The sequence below is a fragment of the Numida meleagris genome, chromosome 2 (genome assembly GCF_002078875.1).
Source record: "Numida meleagris isolate 19003 breed g44 Domestic line chromosome 2, NumMel1.0, whole genome shotgun sequence".
Classification (NCBI taxonomy): domain Eukaryota; kingdom Metazoa; phylum Chordata; class Aves; order Galliformes; family Numididae; genus Numida; species Numida meleagris.
The window spans coordinates 126,506,398-126,520,874 of NC_034410.1; the positions used below are offsets into that span (position 1 = coordinate 126,506,398).

General features: G+C 39.7%; 1 protein-coding gene across 6 annotated transcripts in view; it reads left to right on the forward strand.

The window, feature by feature from the left end:
• Positions 2,541-14,477, forward strand: part of VPS13B (vacuolar protein sorting 13 homolog B) — a 421,101-nt gene continuing 409,164 nt past the window's right edge. For 5 of the 6 annotated variants that reach the window (XM_021386667.1, XM_021386662.1, XM_021386666.1 and 2 more), the window contains exons 1-3: positions 2,541-2,673; positions 3,224-3,401; positions 10,328-10,471. In XM_021386667.1, coding sequence (XP_021242342.1) covers positions 3,255-3,401; positions 10,328-10,471 — 291 coding nt within the window. In that variant the 5' untranslated portion in view covers positions 2,541-2,673; positions 3,224-3,254. Of the gene's footprint in view, positions 2,674-3,223; positions 3,402-10,327; positions 10,472-14,477 lie in introns of those variants that run through there. The other variant, XM_021386668.1, reaches the window with a different exon arrangement.

Consider the following 14,477-nt stretch of genomic DNA (forward strand, 5'->3'; position numbering starts at 1 on the left):
ACACTCCTACAGCCTCTTTTACCAAGATGTAGTCCTGTGCAGACAGATACATTTCCGAAGGACTTCCTTTAATTCCTGTCACTTTCACATTTCTAGACAAATGTTACACAATATTGTGCATAATTTCCCTCTCTCCAGGTTAAAATATACATAGTTTGGCCAGTTTTTAATGGCTTCAGAATTACTCAGATCAGCTACTATATGAACAGAGATGCACACATCACTAGATCTGCACTTTTTGGTTCTACCTGTCCTACACGTTTCACTGGATTGCCAAAATACTGAACAAATCAGGCTAGCTCAGGCAACGACCTGATGCTGACATTCCCAGTAAACATGCCCTTGTTACTGCAGTGGGTCAACACTGGTTCCTCTGCCTGTTACCTGCAATTTCCCTGTGCACTGAGTTCTCATTCTCTGCTCTTAAGGAATGTCATGTAACTCTCTCCGGCAACTTTCCTGTCAGCCATTTCCTTTGTGTCAAAGACTGATTCCTGCACAATGTCTTCAACTTTATTTTATTTATTTTATTTTTTTATTTTTTCTCTCCTGTAGGAAATAAATTATTCAGGGCGTAAATGTACTGGAACTGGAATTGAGATGGAGGTAGTTACATGAAATGCTAATAACTGCCAGGAAAGTTACAGAGTTGTTCAGAGCTGCTAGGTCTGCCAAGCAGCTGCCAGGAACACTACGTGTCTCCTCTACTCTTCTAGTTTACTGATTTTCACCAAAATAGGGCGTTGTTCTTCCATCCCAAACTTTCAGAAAACATTCCAGTGTTGACTGGATGTGTCATTCAAAAGCAATCACATAATGGACAAAGAAATAGAGGAATGTTTTTCTATTGAATATGGAGGCTTCTGATGTATGTTTAGGGTGCGCTTCTACATTATGCTTATCTGTTGGCATGTCCCTCTGGTTTGTCAATGCAATTCTACAGGGAGGCTGCGCTATAAACAAGGTTGCTTCCGTTAACACAGATTATTTCACTGAGCTGTCTCACAGTGCAGACTCTCAAGAAGTTTTATCAGTGAAATTAAACACACCACTCCCATAACTCTAGCACAGGGAGAGAAGTACGTAGCTGTTATGAAAAGTAACTATTCTATAATAAGAACGTTAGCATTAGAGAAACTGCAAGCTGGATGCATATCCTTAAATAAAGGTCATTTTATTTAGTGATTTTTCTGTCCCTCACCTACCTGCTACCATCTCTAGCAGGTTGACATGCCACAGATGCTGAAGAACGGCCAAACACTACACTCTACTATCAACTGTGGAAGTGTTGACCTTCATAATGAAACCAGTCCAAAATGCTTCAACAGTTTGTGAAGGGAAAACTGCCTTACAGGCTGTGACTCATGAGAGAGGATGAAAGAGCAAGTGAGGTGACAGTTTATTTAAAAATGGTAGATTCATGATTACCTCAGCATGAGTATACCAGAGGCAGAGCCATCAGCAAACCCACCATAAGCTGGAGCCGTCGGCCTGATCAGCTCAGCCAGGTTTCAACGCAGAGACTGTTACCATGGTGAGTCCCACCTGAGCCCCTGCTGTTTGGGACCTGCTTCAAGAAACCTGCTTCACATGCCACACACTGTGGCTTTGGTTTCCAGTCAGGGAACTATGCTATACAGGTGAAACACACAGGACTTCCAGTTTTCACCAGGACTGTAGAGCTCAGTAAGCATATCACACTTGTCTTTAAAAATCAGAGGAGCCCTTTGTAAAAGGTTATTCAATGTATACAGCAAAGCAATGCCGCAGGCCTTGCCTGCTCTGCTTCACCCTGATGAAATGGGCCCCTGCTCTTTCCTAGGTCACGCCTGGGGATCATGTTAATTTGGTACTTTCCAGCGCAGGCACAGGAACAGCCCTAAAGCTGTCAGACGTTTGGAGCGGTCAGAGAGGGTTCTCCCACAGTGAGAGGCTCTGGGCATGCAAAAAACAAGGATGTTTCTGAGTGTATTTCTTCTCACATTCAAAACTGAAATGTGGAACCTAGGCAGAACTTCACTCAGAAGCAAAACGGAAAACGCACACCTTTATCAGACAGCCTCCAAACCAGCAGCAAGCTTGCTACCACAGAGATTTGCCCCAGATGTGACAGGAACGCAATGCAGCGCTATGCAATGTCGATCACACCTCGGAGCACGAGCTGGCTGACGCCCACAGCCAGGCAGTAACGTATCCCAGGGTTTCACGTTGGGGCGGAGCCATTCTCCTGAGCAAAGCAGCCTCCAGCACAGAAACCTACCCCTCCGCAGAGGGCAGGGCCTCGCCGTCAGACTACAAACCTCATCCCCACCCGCTCGACCCCCGCAGGCCGTCAGCCACCATCTCAACGCCCACACCCACTCCGCCCCCAGCCAGACAATGCGCATGCGCACAGCATTCAGCCCACTCCACCTCTCCTGGCAGAGCGTTCCTTCGGCTTCAAGCTCAACTTCCGGTCCTTCTGGTGCTTACGCGAAATCCTTCCGGCTGGACCTGCAGCCCCGGCGCACTTATAAAATATCCGCGGTTCTAGCCGGACCCTTGGGGAGAACACACGCAGCAGAGAACCCGGAAGCGGCTGTGCTGCGGGCAGGAGCGGAGGCGGCAGCCTGCGCCGGGATCCCGCGTCCTGGCCGGGAGCGGACGGAGCCTCCTCGGGGCTCGGAGGGGCCGGTAAGGGGTTGAGAGAGGGAGGCGGGAAAGGAGCTCTTCAGGGAAGCGCGGGCGTGCTGGAAGGGGTGGAGTGAGGAGCGGTGCCCGGCGTTAATGTAGCTTCAGGCTGGGCGCTGAAGGAGGGTACTTTACTGGAAGCTGAGGGGGGCTCGGAGGGAGATCGGCGAGGTGCTCCTCAGGTAATGTTCGAATACGAACGTATATCAATGAAAAGCGGCAGGGATTGTGTAGATCGAGCTGTAGTTATTACTTTTTAACGCCTATTTGAAAGTGTATTGGGCTGCTTGACCTCTGCTTTTGAATAGCGAACATACCTCTTACTGCTCTCTTTATGTATAGAGACGGCAGATTCACAAATGCAGGCGGCTGGACTTTCAGCTTGGTGTCTTTTTCATCTTCATGCATATCTCTAGATACTAGATTCTAAGCATATCTCTGCTTAGAAACTGAAGTGTATTTTGTTCATATTAGCTAATGGCAGGGCTGTTGCTTTATTGGTGATTGTGCTGGCAAGTTCATAAATAACATCTTATCTTGTCTTTGCTCCTAGTCCTTCCCCTGCAATTTAGAAGTCCCCCAGAATGCTGGAGTCCTACGTAACTCCCATTTTGATGAGTTATGTGAATCGCTACATCAAGAACTTGAAGCCTTCGGATCTGCAGTTGTCGCTCTGGGGAGGAGATGTTGTACTCAGTAAACTTGAGTTAAAGCTGGATGTGCTTGAGCAGGTATGTTCTGTGTCTTTGAGTTAAGAGAACTTGCCTTAATAGTTTACATGGGTCTGCACAGATAAATGTTTGTTTACTACTTGTTTTTCTTCTTATGCAAATTTTTTTTCTGCTTTTAGTTATTCTTACATTATTCCTTGCCATTTCTTTAGCAATGAATGATAATTGTTTGCTTTGTCTACAAGTTAGAGGGTGTGAAGAGAAGCTTTTTGTGTGTTTATTCACTGTTTCAGGGACCGTTGTTTTACATCTAGCTAAATTGCTTTTCCAGTCATGTTTACTAATTGCATACAGCAACTAGTTCAAAATTTCACCAAGTGGACCTCTTTTTCCTGTTATGCAAGCTAAACACAGATTTGTGTTCTCTGTAGTGCTTTGTCGCTCCAGTTTTTATTATTCCAGTTATATCTAAGCTAAGTTTTTGTGGATTAGATCTGAGGCTCCATAGGATTAGTATTAAAAAGGTTTACTGAGTAAAACAGTTGATATAGGATTTGGAGCCTGTAGTTATTATGAACGGGGCAAGTCTTTGCTGAGAAACTGTTTCCTCCTGTGCTTATCTTTGTTGACAGTTTTAAGTGTGTCAGACAGATAAAGCTGTTGTATGTGGTGTAGCAAGTCTGAGTTAGGGCTCTGTGCTCAGCTGAAGAGGGAGCTGAGAGTATTGCAGCAAAGAAAAAAAAGATGATTTAGATAATGTGGGCTACGGAAGAGAAATAAAAAGACAAGGATTGAGTCTTAGCCCTTGCCTCGCTTTATCTAAAATTATGGTTATCCTATATGGGTGGAAAAAGAATGGAATAAATGGTGCTGAGGTATGATACTTAGACTGGACGTTAAGGATGAAGAAGAGGTAATTTTTTTAAGGATGTAGAAGGTAATCATGTTTTTATCAGATTAAGACATTAGAGTGGACTGGAGACTGTGTGGTCTTTATTGGGGGGACCTGTAGAAATAGGTAATAAGTATTTATGGATAATATGGTGTCTCTGATCCTCCTCCAGAATAGGGTCAAGTCTTTTGAGAGATCTTGCGCAATTTTCTGTGTTTATGTAAAGATCCTGATTTATCTTCTTTCCAGTGTTCGGTAGCCTCTATTTTCTCTCATGGTGGCTGCCTCTTAGTTCTTCTTTTTTTTTCTGCAGTTTGCCCATACAGGTTGTGTGAATACTGGACTGCAGTTGGTAGGATATGTTACTCCTGTGAATATTCAAAGCCTTTTTTTTAGAGTGAATATTCTGGAATCAAAGAAGGGAAGAAGGGAATTCTGGAGGTCACAGTCCAGCTACCTGCTCTGAGCACTCATGGCTGCTACTGCCATGATACCAGGTCAGCTTTGTGTAGATACCTTGAAATCTCCAGTCTTGTTTGTGAAAGTTTCCTCTTCAGGTAAACTGTCTCGTTGCTGTATAATCACAGAATGGTTTGGGTTAGAAGGGACCTTACAGCCCATCCAGCTTCATTTCCCTGCCATGGGCATGGCTGCCACCCACCATCAGGCTGCCCAGGGCCACATCCAACTTGGCCTTGAATGGCTCCACAGATGGGGCATCCACAGTTTGTCTGAGCAACCTGTGTGAGTGCCTCACCACTCTCTGAATAAAGTATTTCGTCCTAACATCTAATCTAAATCCCCTCTTAATTTAAAACTGTTCCCCTTTGTCTTTTCACTGTCAGAGTATATAAAAAGTTGGTCTCCCTCCTGTTTATAAGCTCTCTTCGAATGCTGAAAGACTTTAAGGAGACCCTCCTTAGAGCCTTCTCTTCTCCAGGAGCTATGCCACTCCTGTAGGGAGGCTTGTCCTTGCAGCAAATGGTGTCTTGGGATAGATAGAACAAACTGTATGTATTACCTGACACTACTAGGCTTTTACCTTTACCACTTCTGCTGTTTCCTTTCAAGTAGTTGCTTGTAGATGATCTCTGGCCTCAACTTGGCCTGCCTGTGTATCAGCGGAGTCTATTAATATTGAATGCAATCTGTTTCTGTCTTTGCTACTGTGTAAAGAAATATGAAGCAACACTTGCCTTTACTAGTCTTTTTCTCTTTAACATTATCTGACTATGTGTTTATGTGCAGTGTGGAGATCTTAGTTTTGCTCTTATGCTCTAGAGCTTACCTGCTCCTGTAGAGTGTATTTAGGATATCTTTTTTTTTTCCGCTCCAGAAGAGGTGCTGCTTTGTGCCTGCTTGACAAAACTCTTTTTGAGTATGTGTGAATATAAATAACATCCTTTGCAGCTGCCTGGAAACTCTCTTAAAGTTGAAGTCTCTAGAAGTTACCAATATATGTTAATTTGTTTGTCAACCTTGAACAATTTTAGAGGATTCCAGCTACTGCGGAGCTCTAGATGATTATTTGAGAATGGTATCGTAGGTGACAGACTACTTGTACCTTACAAGGGTTCTGGAAACTGTTTTGCTTCTGCTCTCTCTTCTTGCACATCAGCTGATGTTAGAGTTGTAGTATCATATTGTGTGCTCTTACAGGCTATCAAACAGAATCCCAAAGAATAGATGAGAACAGGGTGCAAAAGGTTGTCTGTCATCGAGAAGATTGTAGAATGTAATTAGTAATTAAACTTTAAGTATTGTTTCAGAGAAGAGCCTTTTCAGCACTTTTGGTGACTTTTATGTGAAGTCTCTGTGGTATCAGAATAACAGAGCTAGCTGTCTACTTGGTAACTGGCTTGTGTGTGATGTTTCTGTTGACACAGTGGTATTGAAGAGATGAGATACATGGTGAGCTTTTCTTACAATTTGTATATATTTCTGTAACATTATGACTCGCTATGTTAGCTTTTTTTAATACAAACTCGGGGGAAAAATGAAACGACCTTTGATTAGAAGACAAAGGGCAATTGATCTGAAGATTCCTGAGTTTCACTGGAGGATTTGAAAGGCTCTCTGCTGTAATGTTCTCCTACTCCAGTTTTTTCTGGGCAGCGTAGCTGCAGAAATGAAGATAAGGGCTCAGGGAGGCTAGCACTTGAGTGCAGAATCTTATTTTTGGAATAGTGCAGGTCTTACTGGTGCACACACTCTCCAACCAAGTTACTGCAGTCGAGACTCAGATTTATTCATGTGTTTTAATGGTTTGATACTTCTATAGTGATGCAAAGGTTCTTCAAACGTATTTTAGCTGGCTAACAGATTCTGGTACCTTGGTGAAAGTAGTTTTGAAAGTTAATTAAAAATGTCATCAGTTTTTGGCTGTAGTGTCTTTAAACCTTTGGCTATCCAAAAAATACTGGCAGTTACCACAGTCAGTCTTTTGTTTCATTATGTTGTCTTTTGCTCTTTGTTTAAATGCATGCGCACTAGAAAATCCAGGAAACTTTATAAGTTTCAGCCATTATAATATTATGATCTTGAAGCATTCAGAAATTGTGAAGAGAAATATAAAAAATAATGTACTTAAATTAAGAAAATGAGAGCATAAAAATACCTTTGTTATATTTGTGTTATGTGCTACTGTGTTACTTGTGAGTTACATACAGCCCTGCATGTGTATTTCACTTAATACTGACATTGAGGAACAGTTCTTTCTCTTCACCCCCAAAGTTTGAGTGAGACTTAAATTTTAGGGCAAGGGAGATTAAGATCACCTGGTCTGCGGTCTCGCATGGTGTTAGCCAGTTATTTATGTGTCAAGCCTATGAGTCTGTTTTCAGCCATGTGATAACTTTTGAAGAATTCATATCACGCGAATGTAAAATCTAAAGTGTTAAGTCTAATCTGTCATAAGTACAAAAATATGTTCAGAATTTCATGCTGCACTTAAAGGGTAAAGATGGCACAGGAAAGGATGAATAAAAATGGTCTTTGTTGTGCTGGATTATAAACAAGTTACTAAATATGGAACGTGTTTGTTTTGTGTGGTCTACTGAAGTAACACAAAGATTTCTCTGCATTGCCCTAAGGAAACTTAACTTGTGCAATTAGGATAATGTCAGACACTGAATCAAAATTCCTTTGAAACAAAGGAACTATGTTCTCTAAATATGCAGGAGTTCTGTGTCAGTGTACATTTGGCTGTGTTGGCTCAATTTGGAAGAATTCTGTTCAGTTTTTTCATTATCGTACAGTTAACTATAAAAAAAAAGTGCTCTATCCAACAAATGCTGGAGGAAGATCTATTCTAGAATGGCGTTTGAAGTAGAAACTCAACTTCCATGTGTGAAAGGAAGTCAGGATCTAAAGAAACGCAGTGTATTGATGATTGCCATAAAAATTACCTATGTGAGTTAGGAAAGAGGATTTATTTTTGTTATTGTAAATAATATTTTGCTGTTTGATTTGTGAAGGCGCTGTCCCTTAAGTTGTATTGTGTTGTTTTAGATTATGTATTTTTGATCATTTTTTTTCTGAAAAGCTGAAAAACAAAAGATAACTTCTGATTTATTGTATTATCAGTATAATGATGTCTGTAGCTAAAATGTCCTGCACTTGCTTTTTGGTGACTAAATGAAACTATCTGGGTTAAAATGTAGTTTTATTTTGATGTTGATTGTTTGCCTAAGGCTGAATTTTTTTTTTGAGAGGCTTTTAGCTAAAATTTTCAGTATATTTGTGAATGAGATGAAGAAAAACACTGTAAAAACAAATTAACAAATTTCAATTTGTTTTTATAAGAAGGTCTATGAATATCCTTTTTGGGAATGAAGGCTTCAAATTAGATGTGGTTTTGAGCAAGCATAGTCGAGGAAGGTGCTAAGAATCTCTGACATGAGAGATGGGTAGTTTCTTTTCATTTTTTAACTTCAGAACCCGAAGACTCTTTCACAAACTGAAAACTATGGTTTAAAAAAAAACCAGCTATAATTTAGTATATTTGTTTTCTCTGAAGATACTGTCAGCAGTGAACATACTTCATTTATTCCTCTTAGCTCCTGGAATCATTTAGGTTGGAAAAGACCTTCAAGATGACCAAGTCCAGTGGTCCACCTGACCTCCTATCACTAAACCACGTCCCTCAGCATCACATGCACACATCTCTTAAATGCCTCCTGGGGTGAGGACTCCACCACCTACCTTCCTGGGCAATCCCTTCCAATGCTTGACCACCCTGTTTGTGAAGAACTTGTGTCTCATGTCCAGTCTAAACCTGTCCTGGTGCAATTTGAGGATGTTTGCTCATGTCCTATCACTTTTCACCTCAGGAAAGAGACTGATGCCCTCCTTTCAGGCTGTGTGGAGTGATGAGGTCTCCCCTCATCTCCTCCAGAAAGGGCAGCTCCAGTTCCCTCAGAAGTCTTATTTGTTAGTCCCTTCACCATTAAAATGGTTGAATAGTTAGTATTTGCAAATGCTGACTTAAAATTCTAATGCATTACCAAATACTGTTGGTCTTGCACTAAGCAGTTCTGTTATTTTAAATCTGATTGCTAGTCTCGGGTGGCTGTTCTGTCTGGTAAGTGTTAAGCTCAGGCTTCCCAGAGAATCCCTGAGGCTACCGGGGAAACTTTAGCACTTTGGATCTTGAAGTACATGAAAGCATCCTGTGTGCTGCCCTGTGCCATGTACCTGAGATACAAAGCATATCTAAACCTCTGCGCCTTGTGCTATCTGCTGACAAGCTGTATGGGAGATGTGGCTCACTAGGGCTGTCCTGCAGAGGTGTGCTTGCTGCGTGGGCTGGTTAGTACCAGGCACTTGGTAGGAGTTGAGGACTGACTCAGTAGAGCTAGGCACCAGTTTTTAAGGCTGTGTAACATCGAAGTTAGGCTTTGGTGAGGAGGAGTCTGGACTTCACCAATGAAGAGTTTGATAACTTCTTATTTACTGAGTAGTTTAATATGGGAAGGGCAACACCTCGAATGCTGCGAATAAAAAGAGAACAATAAATAACTGCTTTTCTAATGAGTGTTTCTATCATTATTTGGGGATTTTGAAGAATAAATAATGGCATAATGTTATTAAAAAGGACATCATAAAATGCAAGCACAGGAGTTCTAATAAAATTAGCAGTTGAAATTGTACTTCTTGTGTTTCCTATTTAGAATGTCTGGCTCAGTGGCCTTTTTTTTTAAAAAAAAAAAACTATTTTAATGTCATTTTTTGTTTTAAATTGTTATTATGAATTTGGAAAATGGAAAGCATTTTACCTGATGGTGTTCAACAGATTTACTGTTCATAACACACTTGCAGAAATTCTCATTTGTAAGTCAAAGAAAGTGTACCAAGTAGGTCCTTTGCTTTATAGAGTGATTTTGATTGAATTGTTTCTGCTTTGACCTCTACTCATCTGTTTGTCTTGTTTCCTTAACCTTTATTGTTATTTTAGCAATAGGAAAAAAAGAGTAAAAATTGTATTTACAAAAAATGAAAGGACCAAGTAAACATGCATCTAACAGCAGCAAAAACAAACAAACAAAAACCTAAAAACTCCAAACCCTCATTATTTCTTGCTAAAAGTCTAAGTGCTTCATAGCTTTTGTATAGACTTCATTTTTGTTTGTTGCCAGTCTTAAGAGTACCAAACTCTTAGAAGTCAGTACTAAAATATTTTGGAAGAAATTGCCTTGCTGTGAATTTCTTGATGTTTAATTCCAAATTCCTGTTCTAATGTAGGTCATGCATCAATTTAAGTATTTACTTTCATCTTGTTCATTTTTACTTGTCTCTGTAATAGCGATACATTTTGTGGTACCTTCATGCAAGAGGTGGCTTTTAACCTGTTGTCATCAAGGACATGGTAATCCAGATGAGACTTACTAACAGAGTAATTGTAATGTATGCGTGCAAGCAATTTGTGAGCTAGTCACTAAGCCCAGTGGCACACTGATGGTTTGCGGGGGGGGGGAGGGGGAAGAACCTTTTGATTTATGTTCTGTGGTAAAGCCTTATTATTTTAAGTTACAAGCGTCCTGTTTTGATGTATTTTAGCAGTTAGTTAATTCGTCTCTGTTTCTTGTGTTGTTAGGAGCTGAAACTACCATTTACTTTTTTAAGTGGGCATATTCATGAGCTTCGGATTCATGTGCCATGGACAAAATTAGGATCAGAACCAGTTGTCATCACTATCAATACAATGGAATGCATCTTGAAATTAAAGGATGGGGCTCAGGTAAGAAATGCGATGGATGTCTTCCTAACACTGAGGGATTGATGAGAATAATAGCTTCTATAGGTCACCTTATTTTAAGGTAACACAGTGAACCTCAGATATGCAGTGGCTCAATGTTGTTATATTTCTAATTTTGTCAATAAGAAGCACTTGAGCCTGTTAATGTTGAAACTTGTCTTCTTAATCAGTTTTGTACTTTTGTGTCTTTTTAATCCTTGTTTTCATCTTAATTTCAATATAGAGTCCTTCAGTGGTATTAGGAATCCTGCAAAAGAAACTTCCAATTTGTGCAGCGCTCTCAGGTGTTTGGTAGGAAGCTTGATGAGCTGTTAACATTTCATGCCAATAATTAGTTATCAGCCAGCAATAATATCAGAGTATGCTTCAATTGTGTTTGATATTTCTTGTAAATTTCTTCTATAGTTTCAGGGCTAGAAAGGCTTTTGTCGCTGGAGTAGAAAGCTCTAGCCCTAGGTGTGCCACCTGGAAAGTATATGCTTGTATTCTGTAGTTATACTTCTATACTATCTATGCTGCTTGTGTGAACGTGCACATACACATGTGCACACACCAACAGCCAAATACTAAGTGCTTTTCCACTCTCAAGGTAGGATTGTGAGGACAGATGTTCTTTGAGAAATGTATTTTTGAAGTAGACAATTACAATTAATTATAGAAGCTGTGGAAGAAGATTTGTACCCCATGACTTTCTGCAACCCAGAACTAATATTTGATATTGACCATGCAGATGGCTACTGCTGGTATGATCAGATTTCCTGCTTGCGTGGTATTCAAAACTTAAATGTTGTGGTGCATACAGCAAAAGGTCAAATGCCATGAATGTAAAACACTCTCAAAACAGGTATTTGTTACAGATGTTTAAGATCCAGGAGCAGTAATGGATTTCTGAAAATTACAACTGACATTCGGACAAATTATTCAGTACTGTGTACACTCAGGAGAGTAAAATTTGCATCTGTGCCATAGAAGAGCTATCTTTGACTAATAAGAATGTAAATAACACTTTTATGCTTTTTTCTGAGGATCTGGTTTAAAATGTCGACAGGTTGGATTTTATTAAATTACTATTCAAAAACGTTTTCTAAAAATAAATTTTGACAAATTGTTGTGTTCTAACTTCTAGTGTGACTGTGCAGATGGCTAAGACCTGTTATCATAAAAGTGTTTGTAATTAGTGAATGAAAAGAAACTGAAAAAAAATTAGAATCTCTCTGAGAAAGATGGTAGTAAAATAACTTTCAGTGAATTTAGCTCCAGCTAAAACTCTTCTGCTCAAACTTCGTATCAGCAAAGAACATAATTAGCAAGAAAGCTGTTTAGTTCTCAAAAGTTTACTGCCATAATCTTACATTTCCTTCCTCACGCAGAATCCCTAATGAGCATATGTATGATTTCACCTGAGCAAAAAAATCATTCCCTGACCTCCCCACTGAGTGATGTTTCTCTTCCTTGGGAAGGGCCTACTTAAAAGTATGTTTACTTGGGATATGTATGGGGATTGAAGTACACAGTATCATTTGAAATTATTTGCCAGTGGACTCTACAAGTCATTACAGACAAAAAAAAACAAACAACAAAACCTCTCAGTCTATGTATTTTTTTGAAGAGTGCTTGTTCCTTGGAAATACTTCTGTATGCCTGTGCCACAGTGTTGCTGTGTCGTTGGTTCAGTTTCATTGCTAGTTTGGTTATTTTTTTTGTTGTTAACTAATGGCATTATCTCCTTGATTGAGAGAAGCATTTGAAGTAAGCAGTAATGGCTCAATTTCTGATTTTATGCTAATATTCTACGCAGAAATACTGTGTAAATGTTGAATCCACCCAGTGATATACAAAACCCCCAGTGTAAAACTAGTGGTGTTTTTGGCAAATTAGGAGTTTGGGCATTTTAATGGTAATTACTTTCTCCTCTGTTCCTTGCATTTCCTCTTCCCTCCTATACAGATAATACTACCACTTCTGTAATTGGTGGAAGTGTTGAATAAATGTTTTGTAAGAAAGTAAAACTTAAAGTTCTGTTCTTGATGCATTTACGGTGATTAAAGTGGTGTTCTGTAGGACATGTTATGCATGTAGTCTTGGTCATAAATTAAGTTAGTGCTGTTATCTCAGGAATATGGTGTGCAATGTTTTGCATTGTATTTTGATATGTTAGCTTAGTGCGACTGTGCTCGTTTTATTGCTTTTGAATATGAATATTGACTTCTGCAGCACTGAGGTTTAAGCATGACCCCTTATGTTATCAAAGCTATGAGATGTTGGTAAGTATGATGGAAATGTGTTCTTACCACTTGCATGTGGTTTTGAACTTGCTTTCTGACTATTTGTTCAGTTATGGTAAATTACTCCTATGAGATTGTTCTCCATGAACGTCTAGTTTCAAATGGTAGTTGAAATTCCAGTATTATATGGACTTGAAATCCCCTTGTTCAGATACAGATTCCCACCCCAGAGCTTCAGTCACCCTTTTTGTTCTGTTGGACCTTAATAACATTTTTTTTCTTTTCTACTCCATCTTTTTTCTTATTTGAAAGCTATTTGAAGTTCTTTGTTGATTCCTCTTCCTTCTTTCCTGTCACAATATCTATGTGCTCAAACAGGAAGCTTTACATTCTGTGCTGATTGGGAAGGACAAGTCTGCATCTGTATCCTTCGCCTTACTGGCATCATAGCTAACCACAAGACTAATCTTCTAGCTATTCAACCTTGAATTCTGTGGTTTTTAGCCTTGGAAATGACGCAAGTGGAGAGATTCAAGGAGAAACACATCGTCTGTATTACTGCTTCACTTTTGAGTCCTTGTTTTTCATCAGGACACCGTGCATAGGAGAAACCAGTGCACGTGATGAAAACTGTCTCTATAACAAGGTCCAGTGTGGAATCAGGAGTTGGATTCATTGATCCTTGTGATGCCTTCCAACTCAGGATCTTTTACTTTTCTGTAACAAATTTCTCGATCAAGGAAGACAGTTAACTACAAACAGTTACAGGAGCACAAGAAAACCAGGTATTTGTTTGGGTCAGCATATAGACTATCAACCACTATTCCTTTTATGAGGTATTACAAAGAAGGCTTTGAAGGAATATATTAACTTTGTAAACAGTGGAGAGCAGTTCACAAGTATGCTTGTCAGAATAGCAGATGTACCCTTATCTGAAGATCAGTAGAGACTGTCATCAAAGAATGCTGAAAGCAGAAATTAATCTTGACTAGGAAATGATCAAGATTGTAGATATGGTATGCAAAAAGGTTATGAAGGATTTTGAAAGTGAAGACAGAAGGCTTGTGTTTGGTGATGAGGGTACAGTTATATAATATGTTTGCTTAGGTGGTATAGCTAGTTCCAGGTCCTTGGTGGTTTATTTTTTTCCTTTTCTCATCTCAGTTGTAGTAACTCAGTTGAATGTGGCTGTATGGACAGTGGGTTTTTTCTGTTTGAATATATGTATGTGCTGTTCAGTGACAGCAAAAGTATGTCAAAACTTTAAATCGGAGGACTAACTCACAATCTTTAGTAGTCCACCTTTTTATTTTAGCTCTAGGTCTGTGTTTCTGAAGTATTTTCATTTAGGACTTGCTTGTTTTCATAGTGATGTCTTTTTCATAGAATCATTAAGGTTGGAAAAGACCACTAAGATACCCTAGTCCAACCGTCAACCCATTGCTACCATGCCCGCTAAACCGTACCCTGAGTGCCACATGTTCTCTTTCCTTGAACACCTCCAGGGACAGTGACTCCGCCACCTCCCTGGGAACCTTATTTCAACGCCTCACCACTCTTTTTGAGAAGAAATTTTTCCTAATAACCAACCTTTTAAAATCAGTAATTCTGATAGTGAATTTTCATGTTGTATCCAAAGTGTAAGATGAAGAGTATATTGAGAGCTGCCCTACAAGAAGCAAACTGTCATGTAGTGTTATCTGAATCATAATCTCAAGGTTAATAACAGATATGAAATTCTGTGCTAATTGATACTGCAAGGT